At 37.2% G+C, this 24,304-nt stretch overlaps 1 protein-coding gene across 4 annotated transcripts in view; it reads right to left on the reverse strand.

Annotated features, from left to right (window-relative positions):
• Positions 1-24,304, reverse strand: part of becn1 (beclin 1, autophagy related) — an 87,106-nt gene that overhangs the window by 56,133 nt on the left and 6,669 nt on the right. For 2 of the 4 annotated variants that reach the window (XM_058755870.1, XM_058755866.1), the window contains exon 2: positions 1-131. In XM_058755870.1, coding sequence (XP_058611853.1) covers positions 1-127 — 127 coding nt within the window. In that variant the 5' untranslated portion in view covers positions 128-131. Of the gene's footprint in view, positions 132-8,497; positions 8,639-8,887; positions 10,655-13,683; positions 14,001-24,304 lie in introns of those variants that run through there. The other 2 variants (XM_058755868.1, XM_058755867.1) reach the window with 2 other exon arrangements.

The following is a 24,304-nucleotide window of genomic DNA, read 5'->3' on the forward strand; positions in this document are numbered from 1 at the left end:
CTGTGAGCTCATGGATAGTCATTCTGTCTAAGACGTTGAAGGATGTGTCGAGTTTCAGTGGCTGACTGCAGCGCTGACACACAAAACTCACTTGCATGGTGTTGCTAGAAAACTTCAAACCCTCCATGTTTCTGTAGGGAACATAATACAAACACCATTAGCTTTTAGGATATTTATACACCAGTTCTTTCTGGTCCTCAAATCTGATTGGTTTCAACCCTCACAATACTCAAAAACGTTGGTTTTAATTTCCCATTCGCTTTATGTCATATCATAAACAGTAGACAAAAAAAAGATTTTATGTAAACCATGTGTTTTTAAAGAAACTCATACAATTCACATGTATTTTTTCTTATTTGTTTCCAGTCACGACTTGGAGAAACTTGTTCATGCCTTTATCACCAGCAGGGTGGATTATTGTAATGGTCTCCTCACCAGCTTTCCAAAGAAGACCATTAGACAGCTGCAGCTCATCCAGAACGCTGCTGCCAGGATTCTGACTAGAACCAGAAAATTTGAGCATATCACACCAGATCTCAGGTCCTTACACTGGCTTCCAGTTACATTTAGGATTGATTTTAAAGTACTTTTACTCGTTTATAAATCTCTAAATGGCCTAGGACCTAAATACATTGGAGATATGCTCACTGAATATAAACCTAACAGACCACTCAGATCATTAGGATCGAGTCAGTTAGAAATACCAAGGGTTCACACAAAACAAGGGGAGTCTGCTTTTAGCTATTATGCTGCCCGCAGTTGGAACCAGCTTCCAGAAGAGATCAGATGTGCTAAAACATTAGCCACTTTTAAATCCAGACTCAAAACTCATCTGTTTAGCTGTGCATTTGTTGAATGAGCACTGTGCTACGTCCGAACTGATTGCACTATGTATAATCACTTTCTATTCTTAAATGTTTTAAATTCTTTTAAAATCAATTTTTAAATCACTTTGTTTTTATTGTTGTGATTATTATTATTTTTAATTTCTTATTATTTTTAATGACTATTTCACTTCCTTTTATGTAAAGCACTTTGAATTACCACTGTGTATGAAATGTGCTATATAAATAAACTTGCCTTGCCTTGCCTTATTTGGAGAAAACTGTGATATTTTAATGCAGTTTTTTGTTTGCATGTTATTGCTCCCACACCTAGCTATTGAATACACTGGATTATACAGATATGATTGAATTAATATTTAAAATATCATTGTAAAATATCAAGATGACAGGGTGGACCAGCACATGATGGTGTGGACCCAAAACATACAGGAAAAGCAACCCAAGAGTTTTTAAGCTGAAAAAGTGGAATATTCTGTAATGGCCAAGTCTATCTCCTGATCTCAACCTGACTGAGTATGGGGTTATATCTCTGCCACAATTCTGAGCGCGAAACATCATATTTTGAGCGCGCAAAAGTGCATTTTGCACCTGCGCGAACTGAGTTTTGTGGAGAAAATGTTCGTGTCACAAAGAAAGTACTTTGAGCGCACGAAAATCAATTTTGCATTTAAAATAGGGCTGTGCAATTAAATCAAATTTGATTATCATGCGCATCTCGTCAGTGAAGCCAGTTTCGTGATTAGCAGTAAATCGCCATCACCTGCTTTCAGATGGAGCGGCAGTTAATACACAGAGCCGTAGTTCACTAACAAGCTAGGCAATATCACGTTCATAATCGAAGACGAATCAACTACGGCTCTGTGTATTAACTGCTGCTCCATCTATAAATATCTCCATCAACCAAATATATATGGACCTGACTGCATATACACACACACACCTACCTACTATATACATAGTCACATCAAAAGAGCTATTGATGTGCCATTGCTATTGGCATTATTTTTCAAAAGGGAGCAAAGAAATGTCTGAAAAATGTTTACAGAAATGCTGTTTTAAAGGAACTGCAAATTGTAAGACAATCACTGCACTTTTTGGTCTTGGCATAGCCACAGACATGCATAGGAAGAATTTGCTGTGAACAACTGTGATTTGAATTAAAAGGATAGTTCACCCAAAAATGAAAATTAGCCAAAGATTTACTCATCCTCAGGGCATCCTAGGCGTGATGGATGCATACTTTTTTTTTCAGATTCAGAAACGGCACCATTCACTGCAATTATACAGATTGGAACAGACAGGACATTGTGGAATATAACTCCGAATGTGTTCGTCTGAAAAAGGAATGTCAGACATGCCTAGAATGCCCTGAGGGTGAGTAAATCTTTGGCTAATTTTCATTTTTGGATAAACTATCCTTTTAAACTGGTTGATACAACAAATCAAAAAGGTACATACTGTAACAGTGAAACCATGGTTTTGGCCATCACAGACCACTGTATTATGGCGCTCTTCCACTGCGTGGTACGACTCGGCTCGGCACAGCTCGGTTTCCGTTTCCAATGCAGTTTAGTATCGCTTTAGAGTGGGCGGGAATATACAAGTCGTTTTGGTTGCCTCTACTGCAGTGACATCATCGTAAACGCGCCACAAACAAACACACAACAATGGAGCATATCAATGGAATGGTGTTCTTCCACATTTCGCAAAAAAGTCACCGCAACAGACCATCTGTTTGGACATTTAACTGAGCTTCAGAGTGGTGGGATGTGATTGTTCCCGGTTTTACAAACACTCAGTGGCTGGAGAACTTTAGAATGTCCGAAGAAACATTTATCCACTTATGCAACAAACTGCGTCCAGCGATGGAGAGACGGGACACACACTTTCCGCGTGTGTGTACCTTTAAAGAAAAAAAGTAGCCATCGCACTGTGGAAACTTGCAACCGGCACCGAGTACAGAAGTGTTGGACATATTTTTGATGTAAGCATATTAACTGTGTGTCAGTGTGTTCAGGAGTTCTGTGCAGCAGCAGAAACCCTGTTGGTACCAGAGCAAATTCGTTATCCAGATCAGGAAAAGTTTAAAGAAATGAGAACAGGTGGGGGCTCCCACACTGTATTGGTGCTATTGATGGATCACACATCCCCACCATAGCACCAAAGGAATACCACTGTGACTGTTTCAACCGTAAAGGCTGGCACTCCATCATCCTTCAAGGTGTTGTGGACGGAAAGGGAGTTTTCTGGAATGTTTTCACAGGACTGCCTGGAAGCCTGCATAATGCTCATGTTTTGAGACTGTCAACACTGTGGGAGTTGGCAAGCCGTGGAAATCACATTCCAACTAACACCAGAAACATGGGGTGAATTCCGGCTACTACATCCTAGGACACTCTGCCCATCCCTTGCAGAACTGGCTCTTAAAACCATTCATTGACACTGGACACCTGACAGCAGAACAGCAGGTCTACAATATGAAAATCTGCAGAGCACGCGTTGTTGAAAATGCCTTTGGTCGATTAAAAGGAAGATGGCGATGCCTTATGAAAATAAATGACTGTGCTGTCCACCTTGTGAAGTCCATGGTGCTGACATGGAGAATGCTTGGGTTTTACCTCCAGCAGCAGAGACTGTGGTGGCAGTGCCACATGCTGTAGAGGAGGAGGGCAGGGATGTTCGTGCAGGTCTGATGCGTTACTTGAATAGTTAACCATTCATGTAGCCTGTTCTGTAAAGTGAATTATCAATAAACTTTTGAAAAATCTTTCAAAGTTTAAAATGTATCCCTTGGTTGTTGTTTTTTTTTGTCTTGGTTTGTATCATTATGGAATTAATCATTTGTCTTTATCAAGAGGTACATTACTCATAAAATATTAAAGTCTTTAATATAGTAAGGAGGTACACTTATTTGATAAGATTGTTTTTATTGAAGCAAAACACAAATACAATGTTACAAAGGTAAAAATATAAACAGAAAACCTACTCTGAAAATATACAAAGTGCAAAAAGTATATATACACACACATATATACACACACACACACACACACACATAAGGCATAAATAAAGTAAGTTTAAATTACAACATAAAAAGAGCAAACTTTAAACAATGTGCCAATGCACCTTGTGCAAGAACTGTAAATAATTGGCTGATATACATATATAAAAAAAAAAAAACTTAAGTGAAAATGTAAACAGCAAACTTTGAACAATGTGCAAATGTATGTAGTGCAAAACAGATATACAAAAATACAAATACGACAAAAAATGAATTTTAAAGTAAATTGAACAAACTGTTAACAGTGTGCAGACATGTTGTGTAAACATGATCAAAGCACAAAAAAAAGGTGCAAAAACACAATAAATGCCTATGGCATTAGTCGGGTAGAGAGTTTTATTCCCGTCGGCTACTCATTGCCTGGACAAGCATCCTCATAACGTTCAGGAATGCTTGATTGAAAGCAGCCGTTTGAGAGTGTTCCTCTGCCCTCAAGGCCGCTTCCTGCTCCCTCACTTTTCTGGCCTCTTCAAGTGCCATCTGCAAATGGGAGTAATTCTTTTTAAATGAAGTTTTTTTTACTGTGAATTTTTATCAATTAATTTATGAAAGAACTGTACAGTAACATCCTTAAATGATCTAACTTATCACATTTACAGTAGCTACCAATAATGTATTTATGGAAAGCAACAGGAATTCATGACACATGGTATTTAACAATATTTATCCTATATTGTGATATCCTATATGTACATATCAGGGGCGTTTCCTCCAATGCGGCAAGGGAGGCAGCGTCTCCTCTCCTCAAAATTGGATGAGAAAATAATCAATATTACAAAAACAAAACAGCGCAAATATGACTAAATATGATATTAAAAGTCTAAAAGTCACTTGTTTTTATAAAGTAACACTGTCCAACAGCGACACCCGCAGGTAAAGTTACAGCGGAGGCTTGTCTCCCTTCAGTCCATTGACTTTCTACAGAGACCCCTTAGCGTGCCGTGACTTTTCTGGAGGCTCATTGAGATAAATGGGGGAAAGTCACCTGAGAGGAGGCGATGCCTCCATTAGGGGTGGGAATCGCAGGGTACCTCACGATACGATATAATCCCCATAACGATATCACGATACAGTGATTCTGCGATAATCTATATATTTCTAGAAAATCCTATAATGATACATCACAATATTGGCTAAACAAAATGCCTGTGAAAATGTTAAGTGCAAGTTTTCTTTCTTTATTCAAGTCCAAACTTAGAAAACAGCAAAAAAAAAAGTTCTGTAAATCAATTTTAACATGTTGAGTAGGCTAAATTAATCATTTTATTCTTGGACTTATTAAAAGCTTACACTTTTCTTTTTCCCTGTGTGTAAACAAACACATTTAACTGCTTATCAAACTGAAAAAAAAAAAAAAAAAAACTAGACAGATAGATCAATATAATATAAACCTGGTACATTTCAAAATTTACCTGGAGTGCTTTCTCAACCTTTCTACTCCTCTCATCATAAAAACAGAGCCCCACATGAATAAATAGCCGTTCACATCGCATCTTTTGCACGCTCAGATTCATTATTTCAAACGTAGATGCGCGGCAAGCACACACACTGCACACTTCTGCGCCGCATTGTGGCTCTGACAAGGTTTTGTTTTGTCCTCCATGCCATAGGTGCAGATTTATGTTTCTGCCGGGCGGTGCCCACTGTTCACACTGCATAACGTGCACTTGTAATATCTGAGAGAGAGGGAGAGCATCCAGTTTTGTTCACATAAAATTGGACGCTTCGGCGGCGCTCACTCATATAGTGAGGGAAATCCACCTGCGATACGAGCGGAGAGGTTAGGCTACTCATGAACTGAATATGCGCTCTGCAATAATAACGTGATTGGTGCCTATGGTGATTGGTGCCTACGATTTCCACGCATTTTTAGACGCTGTGAACAGAGAAATCTATTTAGAGCACCTTATTGTATTAATTGAAATATCGATATTTGCCGCCAGATGTCGATTCTCGTATCGCATGGAGAAGGATCGTGATATATCGGCATATCGATTTATTGTCCCACCCCTAGCCTCCATCGTGCTATAATTAGATATGATCGGTTATGATTAGGGATGCATCAATCTGATTCTCAGTATCGGTATCGGCTCCGATACAGGCATTTTCTGCCGGATCGGGTATCGGTCAGACGAGACCGATCCAAATCCGATATTGTGCGTATATTATTCTTTGTTATTGTTAAGCCCCACGAAAGGAACAATAACATAAAGCACCATAAAGTTTTCATGCACTATATTTCAAGTGTTCTGAAGCTGTTTCATAGTTAAATGTGAGGTACAGATAAATATTTAAGTCGTTAAATTCAAGTTCACGTAAACGCTTCTCCCTGCTGCGTCTGTCTGTCATCCTCCATTCAGCATTCGCGTTCGGCATCTCTCTGTAATGGAGCCATACCTTTTCGTATTATAATACTTTTGCGCAATGAAAGATTAATAGACTTTCTTGTTCTGCCCTATCTATCATATGTTGCTGCCTTCATTACTGTGCTTAAAAGAAATGTCTTTTAATTTATAGTATATATTTATATAAATAGTTTTTTTTTTCATTAATGTATTTTACAATACAAAGAGCAATGTGTAACATTTTACCAGATTCAGTCCTACACTTATTAACTTTTATTCGTCCCCCACTAAATAATTTTGTTTCACTAAATGTTTAGATTTTTATAAAACTGAGCACCCATGATTATTCTAGACTAGAGTATCTTTTGCTGCTGAATTATCCACTAACCTAGCTTATAATAGTATTTTTTTGACATAAATTATGATTATTTATTTTTTCATTTGTTATTTTTCATTCAAATTAAGTTGTCTATATTTAGTATATTGTGTGTTTAACACTCAAAAGAGTGATGATCAGGTCACCACACAGAGGTATAGAAATTTTACATTGATTTAAAGAAAACTGCACTGGTATCAAATCAGATTGGTATCGGAAGATATCGGTATCGGATCGGTTCTGAAAAAAACGATTGGATGTGATTGGTTCTTATGATAAATCCCACCTCTTGTTTTCGTGCGAGCTCTCGGTCTGAATGATGAAAATGATGGCGTTATTGACTAATTATAAAGTAAGTAAGCAACTCTCCCGCTTCGATATCACTGCTTTGTGTCACGTCAAAATGAAACATGAAAAGGCTTGAAAACGTGATGATTCAGTTTTTAGTGAGCATTCAGCTTGATGAAATGAAAGATGTATCTTCATGCCTCTGACAATGTTTGTGACAGGACTTTTATGACGATGACCCGAAAATAAGTTGACAATTAAAAAGAACAGCTGAACATCAGTTCACAAATGTCCACTTAGTCCAAATAGGCCGCCTTGTTGGCAGAGGTTATTTACACTAACTCCGCCCACCAACGTGTTATTACAAAGCATTACAGAAGACTATCTTTCAATAACAGCTCCAGTGGCGCAGATGGTGAAGTACGTGTTGAAGTCGTTTTTGACACGATCGACCGGGGTTCGAATCTACATTTGCCGAACTTTTTTCCCCCTACGTTTTCAAATAAGATATCACGTCGGAAAGGCATGCATTTTCAATAATAATGAAGGAAATAATCTAAAAGTTGAACTTAAAGTATCGGGTAGGGTTAGGGTAGGTGTTGGGAGGGATTTATTGTCCCAATAAGGTGACAACCATTTAATAATTTGAATTAAAATTATAATTTACACTCAATATGTTATTATTGCATACTGTTTTATAATGTACTATAATACTGAGGTGCAGACAATTGCCACTATTTGCAATAAGTAGTATAAATAACAGAAAATCCTGCTAGGTGTAAACAGATTCTATAGCTATTTGCACTTAATTTAAACATTAAGTGTAGCAGGGACATGAATTTTATACGGTGTAAATATTATATATATATATTTAATAAAGTACCGTATTGTCCCGAATATAAGACGACCCTGATTATAAGACGACCCCCCTTTTTCCAGATGTACCTTTTGGAAAAATTGCTTTTTGAAATCTAAATCTTTTTTTTTTTCTTTTCTCTCTCTTTCTCTGTAAAACATTTTTCTTAAATTATTTTCAAATTGCATATTTTTCTTATTTTAATTTTTGTTTTGAAAGTATGGTAAACACTGGTAAAATGTACTAACAATGATATTGAAAAATATACACTTTTTGATATACCATTGAAATAACAGGTAGCCCATCTGAATTATATAACATTTAGGCTATCCATCTCATAGCCTACCAAAATTTTATCACAGTAGAAGTGAAATCTTATTGTAGTCTTCAAATCTGGGTACAGTCTTATGTTTTAAAATCACTTACAGAGGAAGTTTGTTCCCATCAGGCTAACATGACATTCACGACTCATGCCGCTGTAAGCTTTTCTTTTTCTTTTGTTTTCACTTGCGATCTTTACAACACACATTACATTACATATTTCATGGCACACTCGTTTTATGCGTTTTTGGCACCACCTGTTGTTGTGGGTGTATTACTGACATGTCAAAGCCTAGACCCCGAATATACGACGACCGCGTTTTTTCATATGTATTTTCAAGAAAAAAACATCGTCTTATATTCGGGTCAATACGGTATATCAGATATATATATCAATTTTTTTACCTATGACCACACGCTGCGGTGTCGTCGTGCAGCTGTAGGTTGATGTTGGTGGTCGTGGTGGAGACGCTGCTAGCACTGGTTGGGAAGAGGAGTCATTGTTGCATGGAGAAAGTGCAAGTGAATCGATCGTGGACAATGAGTCTGAAACGCAAAGTTTGTACAATTAGTTGGGAATGCACAAATTACTGCAACACAAAGTAAAACAGCAACAACAACTCCAGAATATCATGAACAATAGCACTACTGCTAACTGTTAGCTACTAGGACTTTGTGCTCCATTATGCCATGATTTTACAGTAAAATTGAAAAATATAATAGGAATCAACGGTCAATAAAGTCAGTAAAGTTAAGCTTCCAAGAGTTATATTTAGTTAACATAACACAACGTACCATCCTCGATCGTGTTCTCCAATGCTCGATGGTCTACCTCCGCAGATTGCGTCCATTTGGTCGAACCACTTCCACGATCATCTGTTTGAACCACTCCGGCTGTTGTGGTCCTTAATGCTTCTGTAATCGCTCTTCAGTTTTTTTAACTTGTCCCTACACTGTTTGTAAGTCGGTAAGTTGGTAGCCGTGTGCGGCCAAGAGCTGAGCGACCTCCTGAAAAACTTTTTCATTCTTCGTCGCCCCATCAAGCTCTTGCTGGATCCACTCCTCGGTTATCAACAAGTGGAACGTCTGTACTTCCTCAACAGACCACGAAACAGCCATTTCTTAGATGTTAAAAAAGGTGCGTTTGTTCAAATAAAAGTTGCGTTCGATCCTTTGCTAGCTACGCTGATTTAAATCTAGCGGGTCTGTTGTGTCTCGTGCCGAAAGTTTAATGACGCAGGCCAGGCAGTGAAGATTTTCTCCAGCCAATCAGTGATCACCAGAGTTTACACGTCACGTTTTGGTAATGGTGCGGTTCGCTTGGAACCTCAACCGAGGTGGTACTAAAAAATAAAGTACCAGGTACCGTACCCAGTGGAAAATCCCCCAAAAGTGAGCCATATCGAGCCGTACCGTACCATGCAGTGGAAAAGCGCCATTAGATGCATACCACGACCTACTATATTGTAGCATGTTACATGATAGCTTCTTTAATCAAGACTTCATTATTCACTTGTTAGATTATTTTGATTAATCACATTTTATGTAAAAACAAACTAAAGCCCTGTGCCCGGTTGCATAAAGCACCTTAAGTATGAGACTTAAAGGTGCAGTAGCCTGATAGCACTGAAAGTGAACTTCCCACCCTCCCTGCAATCGCCGTCCAAAGCCACGCCCCCTGAACGCATATACGCTCACAGACCAGAACACCAGAGCCAACATACATGGGGCATTAAAGTGTGTGAGACATAAATTTAAATAGTATTTTAAACAGATTTCCCCTGCTCAGGGAGTAGGGAGCAAAGAACACTGTGTAGGGAGCATGTCAATCGGAACACAGTTCATGCATTTAGCTCTCTTCTAACGAGCTGGTTATCTGAATCAGGTGTGTTAACTAAGCAAGACATGCAAAATATGCAGAGCGGGGAGGCACGAGGACTGGAATTGGGAACCGCTGGGCTACATCATGTGTCATTCACCGGTGAGAAAACTTTATAGTACAGTTAGTAAAAGTACTACAATACCAGGAAGGAAGATCGGGTTGTTGATGTTTGTCTGCCATTCTCGCTCTGCCTGCACAGCATGCGTGACCGCGCTGATGACGTATTTTGTCTGCACGAACAGGGTGCGCAGAGGTATGCTAATACATATGTTGACAGGCAGGTAGGAAAGCCAATTAAAACGCTCAGACCGAGCGTTTTGATTGGACGAACATTTCTTGGTCCTACGCCATCCACAGAATATGTAAATACAGAAATACATTTAGACCACTTAACTTAATGATTGCTATCGGAATGTGAAGAAACTTTCAACCAGCATAACAAAAGATGTTTCTGAAGACAATCACCTATTGCACCTTTAAGGCATGATTTCCCATTACCTAAGCATATAATCCCTTAAACACTTCCCTTAGTAAAGGGAAACGGTTAAGTGTTTTATGATAGTAACCTAGGTAATCCAATAACATGGATAAGGAAAACAAAAAAAGAAAACAAAATATGAACGAGAAGGACTAAGCGAGACGGAACTCAAATTGATAATTCACTCAAAACGAAAAATTCAAAAAAATAATTTACTCACCCCTATAAGACTTTCGTTCATCTTTAGACAACAAATAAAGATCTCTCACAATTTCTGTCCACGTATTAGTTTTCAGGGACTAGTGTGAATAAATCTATATTTAAATGCAAAGAGACAAGATGCATGACCTGACATTTTATTCGTATCCAAAACGAGGCGATTATGAATTACGAAGCACTAAACACTCTCATGCTGTGTATGTTCCATTCATACTCGAAGCCGGCGGGCGCTCTTGCACTGAAAGTCCAATCTGGACTCATAGAAGTATCTTATGACGGAATATAGCAGTAATCGCTGCAGCTAAACTGAAATGTAAACACACGATTGCGACAATATATGGTTTATGTGTGTTTTTCAAGTCATCTCCAGGTAATATGTAGGAAAATACAGGAATAAAATATTATAGAATATAAATTTGTTCTCGCGTGTGATGCACTCACGTTTGAGCTATTGTGTGTACTTGTAATTTGATCAATGCTTATGTGAATAAATGCCTTCTGTTTAACATCTAAAGAGGCCGATCGTGGATTGAATCTGCTCGCTGTGTAACAATTAAGGTGACACTTTCCATACCTTATGTTATACTTAGGGAAATGACAGCTAAGGGGCTTTATGCAACACAAAGGGTTTTAAGGGATACTTAAGATAGATTTATGAGTTTATGAGTTTATGAGTTCATGACGTTTCACCTAAAGAAACCCTTAAGTAACATTTAAGGGATATTTTATGCAACGCAAGTGTAAGGGAAACTTAAGGGCGATCTTAAGGGAAAAATTACACTTGAAACCTGATCATTTCCATCTGTTTAATTCTCTCTATTTTTAGCAATAATTCATTTCAATGTTTTTTTTTTCTACATTCTATTTTTATGTTACTAATTTTCTTTATATTTACGCAGATCATATTAATGTGTATTTGATTTGTTCATGTGAAAAACTGTATCATTTAGTCTTGAAAGTCCTAACCATAACCTTGTAAAATGTATTTCACTTCCGTTTCTACCTCTGAAAGATTTAATTTTGATTGTCTGTTGAATATTATTCTCTACTATTCTCTACCCAACTCTTGGTCTATGTTGCTTTTAATTAAGGATTTACCATTACTTTTCACCAAGGGTAAATTATTTTCCAAAGCTGATTTTGATCTTGTTCTTCCTTTCTGTGTAACACTATGTTTGTTTGTTTGTTTAGTTGTTTATGATTGATTGAGACATACCCACACATCCAAGTTTTTTCTAATTTAAAAAATATTGTCTTTCTATTAAAACATCTCTCTCCTTTTTCGCATAAAGTAATGCTATCTTTTAAACTACTGTATATATTGTCAAATAAACATTTATTTGACTATATCAATAATGTCTTTTGAACTACAGATATTGTCATTTCCATCATCTAACCTTTCCTTTCTTTTCTTTTCTGGCTACATTTATTTCGGCTGTTTTCTTTTTTAATCCAATCACTTCAATTATATAACCTATATTTAATGCAAATGCTCTGATTATACAGTATATCAATCATACACCTATAAAATACTTTGAGAACTTTGCAGAAAATGTATTGCTTCAACTTGCGATCATAACCAATGTGCAAGTGCTAATTTCTCAGCAATTCAAACGGCATTATCATTAACTTCAACTAATATTACATTTATTTAGTTGTTTTTATAAGCTCCTATTTAGATTATTAAAGTTGTGTGTCATATTCTAATTTCTGAAGAGGTGCGTTCCATTCGACTGTAAGAGGACTGAGAAGTGGACTTCACAAGGTATTCCACCATTATAAAGGGATAGTTCACCCAAAATTTAATGATGTCAATAATTACTCACTCTCATGTCGTTCCGAACCCATAAGACCTTCATTCATCTTCAGAACACAAATGAACCACTGTTGTCACATTGACTATTTTGTCGATGTTCTTGGTACCTTTCTGGACCTTGAACATGGTAGGACCCTTGCTGTCTATGGAGGGTCAGAGACCCCTCAGATTTCATCAAAAATATCTTAATTTGTGTTACATAGATGAACGAAGGTCTTATGGGTTTGGAACAACATGAGAGTGAGTAATTAATGACAGAATTTTCATTTGTGGGTGAACTATCCCTTTAAGTGAGATTATAATCCGAAAGGAGCGAACCTGTTCAGTTCAAAGGGCACTGCGAATAGCATAGAGAATAAGGGGACACTGATAAATCACTTTCTAGTGGGGAGGGAAAATGCCCCAACTGTCATTGCACTGCGTCTCCAGTTAGAACTAATGATGGAGCAGAGCCGTTGAAAAGGTTTTTTAAAGGTGCTGCAACGAAGAGGTTGCAATAAATGCTGTTATACAAACTAGATTAGACTAGATAGTATTTACGATTGGTTATGGCGATGAATATTACATTTGTATAATGTATTGTATGAACAGGTAATACTAAAACCAGCAACAAACAGCTGAGGCTCTGTCATTTTTTTTTATTTACTTTATTCAAGTTACCTCAGGAGAGTTAACTGCACGAGATGAGACCACTACAATCTGTTAATAGTCTAAACATATACATTTGAACTATTTATTAGATAAATAATTGTATGTATTTTAGACATAGACTGTAAGGATTTTAGCTGCATTTAAATTTGAAAGTAAAATAAATTACAATATTTATTTATGTTATATCATAAGCTGCGTGCCCCCTTCATTGCCTTTCTTTGATAACATTCCAGGGCGTTTCAAATGAGCGATTATTGTCAGCAAAGTCCACTTCAACGGATATTCCGTGCTTATAGGGAGTAGGGAGCAGTGAACACTGCGTAGGTACCCTGTCAATAGGAAAGCACCTATAAGGTTTGTTTTAGCAGCTCCATTCACTATGCAACCATAATTTATAGCTTCAAATATCTCAATAAAGTTCGATGGATAACGTTAGCTAATAAAGCTTCTTTTCCGGCCCCATGCTAAAACAATTATAGTTACATCTCATATGGTTACATTTCTAGACGAAACTATTATTCGATTTTATCATATTTAAAAAGTACCTTTCAATTGCTGTCTCCTTACGGGATCAGTGTACTTCCTGTTTACTGCTAGCAGGGGAAATGACGTATGTTGCGTAGTGACGGTGTTGTGAAATTCCTGAAATAAACCCTTTCCGCGGCGGGCGTGGCTTTTGAGCTGCTAACAAACAAATGGAATGGAAATTGTTATGCTCTTTATGGATCATTTCGATCATGTAATAAAGCTGAAGCGACACACGTTCACTTAGATGCACTCATACATTGTTCGTACGTAAGTCAGAGTGGTTTGCTTCAAGCATGTGCTTTTATCAAAACTATGATTAGATGTTTGAAGTTGGATATTAGACAGACATTCAGCCGCAAAATAAATAAATAAAAATAAATAAATAATAATAAAATAAACTTAAATCCGTAGCGGATGAGTATAATTGTATTTTTTTTTTTTACAAAAAAAAAAAAAAAAAAAGTCTTATCTGAAATGTATTAGAACGTAGAACTGAACTGAACACGCATCGCAGTTTTTGTTGCAACGCATAGACGCTCTAGCTGCGACGAGCAGCCCCTCACTGCACAACAAAGATCCAGGGGGCGGGCTTGGATCCACATATAGGGGGTGGAGATGAGTAGGTTTAGGGGTGGAGATGGGTGGGTTTAGGGATCAGGGGGTGGAGACGGGTAGGTTTAGGTATATGTAAGGTGGGAGGAGTTGGATCTGGATCCAACCTCTCTCCCTGGATCTTATGTTCTGCAGTGAGGACCATCTCGCGACGAGGCTAGTTGGGGAGCTTTGCAAAGTACATGGTTAAAACGATTAATGGTTTCTCACTGGCATTTCAAGTTAAAATGGTGTGCCTTGTTACTGGTTCCTATAGAACATTTCCATTCAGGTTTTATTCTCCTATGTAATTCAGGATATATGTTATTGAATTAAATTCAAATCTGTTCATACATTTATTTAAAATGCATGCAGTTTTTTTTTTTTTTCAACTTCGAAGGCTGTGTCTTGTTACTGGTTTCTAGAAGAGCATTTTAATGTTGATTTTGGTCACAGAACTAAAACAGAACACATGCTATTGAAATTTAATAATTGCGAAAAAGCTCACAAAGCCTTCCAAAGACTACTATGAGCTTTTTCTCCATTCTTGAATGTAAATAGCTTGTCTTCTACATCTCTTTTGGCAATGAAAACAACTGCAAAATGGTTGTCTAGAATCTGTAACAAGACACCCTTTGGAGTTGAGATAGAAGATTGGGTAACACTTTACAATAAGGTTCATTAGTTAAACATTAGTTAATGTATTAACTAACATGAACTAACCATGAGCAATACATTTGTTACTGTATTTACTAATCTTCGCTAACGTTAGTTAATAAAAATACAGATGTTCATTGTTAGTTCATGTTAGTTCAGTGCATTACCTAATGTATTATTAAATGTTGAAATTAACATTAACAAAGATTAATAAACGCTGTATAAGTGCAGTTCATTATTAGTTCATGTTAACTAATGTAGTTAACTAATGAACCTTATTGTAAAGTGTTACCGAAGATTGTATTTATTTAAAATTTATTTTATATTGGTTTTGTTTTCAATAGCGTGCGCTCTGTTATAGTTCTGTTATAGTTGTTATAGTAGAATGGGACATTGGTTTATTGCACGTTATGCCCAAAACACACCCATTACTCATAGTGGGAATAGGGACAACCCTTTTAGACCATGCGCCGGGCGCGCCGACCGTTTTTCCCGTCATGAAACTAGCAAAAGAGGATTCGGACACACCCTAAATGAAACTGCGCCATGAGCTTAGATCGATAAAATTAAATTAAATGGACAAATCTGATTCCATATAAGCTACACCAGCATGCATCTTGCGGTGATCACTAATCAGTTCTGTGAAGATTTTACTCATCTTTTCGAATGTTTAAGTGTGGTCCGTCTTGCTCTTATGTCATGCCATTAAAAAAAAAAAAAAAACACAAAGTATGGCAAGCCGTTTTAGTATTTAATGCACCTGACTCTTCTAGTTTTGACTATTCAAAATACGAATTCCAGACATTTACTCTAAGATTTTGACCCATCATAATTAGCATTAAGATAATGTAATTATGACATTACTAATATTAATTGAAGATATACTAGGGAAGTGCCCAAAGTCAAACACCTAATTCAGAAAGACTACCAACTAAATATTTGTATGAATCGTATGGAGTTCCTTGGGCATCTCCCATTTCCTCTCATCCTATGCGGGATTGGATTGCACCATCTTCTGTTCGGCCATCTCTTTCCTTTATATATAATATAATTATTGATTGCATTGCTCATCGTCTTATTCACTTCAAAGTCATTCATAGAGCATACATAATGCCTTAAAAAAGATTCAAAATGAAACCAAATTTTAACTGCCATGTGTGTAACAAGATATTCATGTCATCCAAGATATTCATGTCTTTCTTTCTTTAAATCGCAAAGAAATTAAGTTTATTGAGGAAAACGTTCCAGGACTTTTTTCCATATAGTGGACTTCAATGGTGCTCAACAGATTGAAGTTTAAAAATGCAGTTTCAATGCAGCTTCAAAGGGCTCTACACGATCCCAGCCGACGATCGGTTATTTTCTACAAAAAAATAAATAAATAAATAATAATATACTTTTTAACCTCAAATGCTCGTCTTGTCTAGCTCTGCGATGTGTACTCTGTGCACTCTGGTTCAAGACAGTTAGGGTAGGGTGAAAAACTCCCATCTCATTTTCTCCTCCAACTTCAAAATCATTCGACATCATTGTTTTACCTTTTTTTTGTAAAGGGTGTTTGACCTTCTTTGCACGTTCACTTTGTAAACACTGGGTCGGTACTACGACGATGTAGGACGATTTTGAACAATTTATTGATTTTGAACAATTTATTGATTACTTAATCTTTGAATCATATCGAATGTTCATAGTTGCTGATGTAGTAATCATTAATAAATGGTTTAGTTCATCATGGGTTAAACATTAACTCATGATTATCTGTGCATTAGTTAAGCATTATTTAATGCATATTTGTGCACCCGTATTGTAAATTGTTACCTATTTATCTGATCATTACAACGCATTTTGATGTAATTTCTACATATGATTAATGCTGTATTAAACAAATTTAAGAGCTCTGTATAGGCCATAGAGGTGGGTAGAGTAGACAAAAACTGTACTCAAGTAAAAGTACAAGTACTTACGGAAATAAATTCTCAAGTGAGAGTAAAAGTAAAAATCCTAATAGTGACTTTAGTAAGAGTAAAGTATCCAATGAAAAATCTACTCAAGTAGAGAGTTACTAGTTACTTTGGATATATATACAGTGAGGAAAATAAGTATTTGAACACCCTGCTATTTTGCAAGTTCTCCCACTTAGAAATCATGGAGGGGTCTGAAATTGTCATCGTAGGTGCATGTCCACTGTGAGAGACATAATCTAAAAAAAAAAATCCAGAAATCACAATGTATGATTTTTTAACTATATATTTGTATGATACAGCTGCAAATAAGTATTTGAACACCTGTCTATCAGCTAGAATTCTGACCCTCAAAGACCTGTTAGTCTGCCTTTAAAATGTCCACCTCCACTCCATTTATTATCCTAAATTAGATGCACCTGTTTGAGGTCGTTAGCTGCATAAAGACACCTGTCCACCCCATACAATCAGTAAGAATCCAACTACTAACATGGCCAAGACCAAAGAGCTGTCCAAAGACACTAGAGACAAAATTGTACACCTCCACAAGGCTGGAAAGGGCTACGGGAAATTGCCAAGCAGCTTGGTGAAAAAGGTCCACTGTTGGAGCAATCATTAGAAAATGGAAGAAGCTAAACATGACTGTCAATCTCCCTCGGACTGGGGCTCCATGCAAGATCTCACCTCGTGGGGTCTCAATGATCCTAAGAAAGGTGAGAAATCAGCCCAGAACTACACGGGAGGAGCTGGTCAATGACCTGAAAAGAGCTGGGACCACCGTTTCCAAGGTTACTGTTGGTAATACACTAAGACGTCATGGTTTGAAATCATGCATGGCACGGAAGGTTCCCCTGCTTAAACCAGCACATGTCCAGGCCCGACTTAAGTTTGCCAATGACCATTTGGATGATCCAGAGGAGTCATGGTTACCGAAGATTGTATTTATTTAAAATTTATTTTATATTGGTTTTGTTTTCAATAGCGTGCGCTCTGTTATAGTTGTTATAGTAGAATGGGACATTGGTTTATTGCACGTTATGCCCAAAACACACCCATTACTCATAGTGGGAATAGGGACAACCCTTTTAGACCATGCGCCGGGCGCGCCGACCGTTTTTCCGTCATGAAACTAGCAAAAGAGGATTCGGACACACCCTAAATGAAACTGCGCCATGAGCTTAGATCGATAAAATTAAATTAAATGGACAAATCTGATTCCATATAAGCTACACCAGCATGCATCTTGCGGTGATCACTAATCAGTTCTGTGAAGATTTTACTCATCTTTTCGAATGTTTAAGTGTGGTCCGTCTTGCTCTTATGTCATGCCATTAAAAAAAAACAAAAAAAAAACACAAAGTATGGCAAGCTGTTTTAGTATTTAATGCACCTGGCTCTTCTAGTTTTGACTATTCAAAATACGAATTCCAGACATTTACTCTAAGATTTTGACCCATCATAATTAGCATTAAGATAATGTAATTATGACATTACTAATATTAACTGAAGATATACTAGGGAAGTGCCCAAAGTCAAACACCTAATTCAGAAAGACTACCAACTAAATATTTGTATGAATCGTATGGAGTTCCTTGGGCATCTCCCATTTCCTCTCATCCTATGCGGGATTGGATTGCACCATCTTCTGTTCGGCCATCTGTTTCCTTTATATATAATATCATTATTGATTGCATTGCTCATCGTCTTATTCACTTCAAAGTCATTCATAGAGCATACATAATGCCTTAAAAAAGATTCAAAATGAAACCAAATTTTAACTGCCATGTGTGTAACACTGCATCATCAGGTACTTTTCTTCATATGTTTTGGGAGTGTCCTATCGTCATTAATCTATGGACACATGTAAACCTGGTTTTATCCTCCTTACTACAAATTGATTGCTTTGCTAACCCAAGTTTGTGTCTTCTTAATGATGATTCTGGTCTCTGTATATAAGCTTAATACAAAAGAGAATGTTGTTTGCTGGTTTTACGGCTGCGATGAAGACAGTAATACAGAACTGGTTTACACCGCACATGTGTGGAAAAACATATTGAATCCATAGCCTCCTGAAAATAGTAACTTGTGATTGTACAACAGCGCGAATTAATGGAGCCAAGCCTTCTATTATTGATGCTTGGCAGTGTTTTTCCTTTAACATGATTATATAAAGGAATGACTTGTTTTGTTTTTTTCTTTTTTCCCTCCCTCTCTCTCTTCTTTTTGACTGGACTATTTAAAGTATTGATTATATGCCTGTTGTTTTGTTTTTTGTTGTTTTGAATGGACGTTGTGATGTGTGTAAAAAAAAAAAACAATAAAAAGTTAATAACAAAAAAAGATTTCCTGATAATTTACTCACCCCCATGTCATCCAAGATATTCATGTCTTTCTTTCTTTAAATCGCAAAGAAATTAAGTTTATTGAGGTTTATTCAATGGTGCTCAACAGATTGAAGTTTAAAAATGCAGTTTCAATGCAGCTTCAAAGGGCTCTACACGATCCCAGCCGACGATCGGTTATTTTCTACAAAAAATAAAAATAAATAATAATATACTTTTTAACCTCAAATGCTCGTCTTGTCTAGCTCTGCGATGTGTACTCTGTGCACTCGGTTCAAGACAGTTAGGGTAGGGTGAAAACTCCCATCTCATTTTCTCCTCCAACTTCAAAATCATTCGACATCATTGTTTTACCTTTTTGTAAAGGGCGTTTGACCTTCTTTGCACGATATCAAGGTTCTGGCGTGGCCTAGCCAGTCTCCAGACCTAAACCCAATAGAGAATCTTTGGAGGGAGCTCAAACTCCGTGTTTCTCAGCGACAGGCCAGAAACCTGACTGATCTAGAGAAGATCTGTGTGGAGGAGTGGGCCAAAATCCCTCCTGCAGTGTGTGCAAACCTGGTGAAAAACTACAGGAAACGTTTGACCTCTGTAATTGCAAACAAAGGCTACTGTACCAAATATTAACATTGATTTTCTCAGGTGTTCAAATACTTATTTGCAGCTGTATCATACAAATAAATAGTTAAAAAATCATACATTGTGATTTCTGGATTTTTTTTTTTAGATTGTCTCTCACAGTGGACATGCACCTACGATGACAATTTCAGACCCCTCCATGATTTCTAAGTGGGAGAACTTGCAAAATAGCAGGGTGTTCAAATACTTATTTTCCTCACTGTATATATATGGCACCACCAGCACATTGTCTAGATCAGGCCACCCATCCAAAGTGGAGGACAGAGCCAGGAGGACATTGATAAGAGAAGCTACCAGGAGGCCAAAGGCAACTTTGAAGGACTTACAAGGCTGGATCTGGTCAGTCTGTACATGTGACTACTATCTCCCAAGCTTTACACAAAGCTGGCATGTATGGCAGGGTGGCACGAAAGAATCCTTTCTCGTTTGCGCTATGCAAAACGCATTTGGAAGAGTCTGATACCTTCTGGCAGAAGGTACTATGGTCTGATGAGACCAAAACTGACCTTTTTGGACTGAACTCCAAGCATTGTGTTTGGCGAAGAGCAAACACAGCACACCACCCAAAACACACCATACCTACTGTGAAGCATGATTGGTCAGGATTCAAGGGAAAATGGATGCTGCCAAGTAAGTTCCAAAATTCTTGAGGAAACCCTGCGTCCCTCTGTTAGACAGCTGAAGATGGGCATGTCATTCACTTTCCAACACAACAATGACCCTAAACATACTGCCAAAACAACAGTGAAATGGCTTAAGGATAAGAAGGTGAATGTCCTTGAGTGGCCAAGTCAGAGTCCTGACTTAAATCCAATTGAAAATCTGTGGATGGATTTGAAGAGAGCAGTCCATTGTCGCTCACCACACAATTTGACTGAACTTGAGCAATTCTGAAAGGAAGAATGAGCAAATATTCCCCAATCAAGGTGTGCAAAGCTAGTACAGACATATCCAAAAAAGACTGATGGCTGTAATTAAAGCAAAATGTGGCTCTACAAAGTATTAAATCAAGGGGCTGATGACTTTTCCAAACCTGTTATTCTAGTTTCTTTTGTTTTTTATTAATTTGTTGTGTTTTTTCTTTCATTGGCTTGATGTTGTAAGACCAAAATTGTAAATAAAGCTGGAAAAGTTATTTGGAATGGGGTTTGATTTCAGGCTTTAGGACAAATAAAGTAGCTATTTCAAAGGGGTATGATGATTTTCTATAAGCATTGTATATGTATAGAAAGCTTGAAATGTCTAATTTTAAATAAACAAATTCAAATCAAATATTATCCGACTATATAATCTGAATTAAAGTAAGGAGAGGTACAGTTTTTCCTATCTCACGTTTTTATCGCTAATGTGATCCCACCTCACACTGAGAGCTCTGTTCACATGTTAATTATCTGAGGTCAGCCAGGTAAACATGTAGATGCCCCTGAAAAATGGCATCAAAACATCAAGCTTCATCATAGAATTTAGCTTACGTTCTTTTTCTGTGCGTTGGATGATGGGTGAAGACACACTCACAGCGAGGGCTCTTCTCGGAGTGACTCAGATGACGTACATTTACATTTTGAAGAGCGACTAATATAGTTCCTGACAGCAGCCTTTTATTCTTAACTTCATGAGTTAAAATGTTGCTTGGCTATATACAAGAAGCTACATATTTTTAGATGGATTTTTCCAAACAGTGCCATCTGCTGTTTTTGGAAAAAGAAGTTGCTCAATTGCATTTGTGAGAAAATCTGCCAGCACGCATTTGTGAGAAAATCAAGCCAAATTTCCTCATAAAAAGGCAAATGAGTCTCGCAGTTGCAACACTCAATACACATTTGTCCATACCTCTGCATTTTCTCTCAAATAGAGTTTTGTATTTGCAAATCACTTTGCGTTTGTTTGAAAGTTGAGTTTTTCTTTGCAAAGCAGATTTTATTTATTTGCAAAATGCTGGATTTGTTTGATGAATATTGTCACAAAATTCGCTCCATACTTCCACTCCATTCTAAAGTCACTTGCATTGATTACTCTGATAGAAACCTTTTGGTAGAGACGCAGGGAGCGCACGCGAGCCGAATCGCGTTGCCAGTTAACAGTAACCAATTCATGATTTATTAGAGATTTGTTATCAAATGGTGATCCACCAAATGCAGATTTAAACAAAAAATGAGCCTGGTTTGAAAATGTAAGAAGTAGAAAGCACACATATTTGTGTAAAAATGTAGAAGTGAAAGTAAAAAGTAGTCAGAAAAATCTACTTAAGTACAGTAACAAAGTATTTGTACTTCGTTACTTCCCATCTCTGATCATATATATAAAATCACCATCAGAAATGAACTGATTTCCACAGCCAATTTTTATAATTACCTTATTAAATGTATCTCTGTTTTTTTTTTTTTTTTTTTGTCAAATTTAACCAGTTACTTCAATCAACACTATAGACCAGGGGTTCTCAACTCTGGCCCGCAAGATCCATTTTCCTGCAGGGTTTAGCTCCAACCTTGATCAAACTCACCTGCCTGTAACTTTCTAGTGATCCTAAAGACCTTGATTAACTTGCTCAGGTGTGTTTGATTAGGGTTGGAGTTGAAATCTGCAGGAAAATTTACCTCGCAGGCCAGAGTTGAGTCCTGGAGAGCTGCAGCCCGGCAGAGATTTGCTTCAACCCTAATTCGCCCCCCTGGACTATAGACAATATATAACACTACCAACACAAATCCATCTTTACACTGCAAAGGTGTAACATCGTGTACACGCATTAAAACAAAATTGCATAAATAGGAACTCAAAGGCTGAAGCTGCAATATGAAAAAAGTCTTTATTTTTTATTTTTATTATTGCTCTTGATACTGTAATAATGACCATTAATGTCAATTAGGCCTAATAAAGGGGAAAAAGCAGGAACCATTTATGAAATGCTTTTTACAAATTTGACAATCAAGACTTCACATTGGTTATTTCAGTGACATGAAAAACAAAACAATTATTACTGTATAAATGACGTAAATAAACACAGAAGTGCTCCATGACTTCATTCTAAAACTCTTATGCATTTTTGTAAAAACTCTCGATATAATTACTGAAGCTTTCTACACTGCACAATGAATCTCTTTTCTGCAGTTTGTTGTTTATGCTGATGAGAGAATTTGCAAATAGTGATGGGAAGTCTGGCTCTTTTCAGAGAACCGGTTCTTTCAAACAGTTCGTTTCAATGAACCAGGTAAAAAAAAATGGTTCACCGGCTCTTTTACACTATAACGTAATGACGTCATTCGCGATGACGTAATGACTGTCGTCCCTGGCCGGGATGAAAATACATTCAACATATTCAAATATATAAAGTCAGTAATCATTACTTCAGTGAGTTAAAACACCACCATGATCTGACAAGTTTCTTAAAATTAAGTTTTGCAACTAATGTTAAGCACACAAATAAAGGTACAAGCAGTGATGTGCAAACGAGGATGTTTTAAAGTATTGAAGATGTAAAGTGAATAAACTACTTCTCATTAGCGCAGAAGCTTGATCCACATACTATGCATAATCCATTACGATTTATTTGTTATTAGATAAACGTACGTTTCTCCATATTGGTCCCCTCATTCAAGTCCTCACGGTTTACCCGTGCTCATAGCAATCAGTTGTTCTAAAGAACTAGTTCAGTTCAGACTGGTGTGACTCGAGAACGAGAACCTATGGAGTCAATTTAATGCCGCATATATATGCAAAAGAAAATAAAGTTTTGCAAAAGAAAATGAAGTATTGCAAGAAGAAAATAAGTTTTGCAAACAAAAATAAAGAATTGCAAAATATAAGTGAAACAGAGCAAAAGCAATGATTTTGCAATACATATTTTCCATGGCTTTATCTACTAATTTATTTGCAATGCAGCTTTTATTTTGCGTTTCAGTCAAGTTTGAGCTTGCGATACAGTTTTCCCTTTGCGCTTCACGTTTCTGCGCGTCTCACTTTGTGGCGCTGTTTTGACATGGGGGTGGAGTCAGGGGACGGGGGCGTGTCCAACAGGCCTGGGCATGCCTCCCTGGAAGTGACGTCATCGGCCCGAGACGCAGATCACAGCTTATCCAGGCACCGTCATTGAGCAGAGGCATGGGGCGGATCGTTTCCTTTTATTCACTAGCTTTAAAACATGCATGCTTTCGTTTTATTAACAAATGTATATGTGTATTAGCAGCGTTTGCTCAAATTAAAGTTGTTGTTAATATGAACATCTGCTGTTTATTTCTCTCAACGTGTGCGCACTTTTATAGCATTAAAATGTGTATTGTTTCATCTGGTTAACTAAATGTGCATTAATAGTGCTTGTTTAAAATCTCTTAACCTGTGCACAGCGCTCTTTGTTTACAGTAGTTCAGAGTTACTGCTAGTTTTAATGTAAAAGAATGCAATTAACTTCACAAACTATACATCATTAAAAAGGTCTAAGACTCAAGCTTCATATC

Source organism: Onychostoma macrolepis, chromosome 20 (genome assembly GCF_012432095.1).
Source record: "Onychostoma macrolepis isolate SWU-2019 chromosome 20, ASM1243209v1, whole genome shotgun sequence".
In the NCBI taxonomy this organism is placed as follows: Eukaryota; Metazoa; Chordata; class Actinopteri; order Cypriniformes; family Cyprinidae; genus Onychostoma; species Onychostoma macrolepis.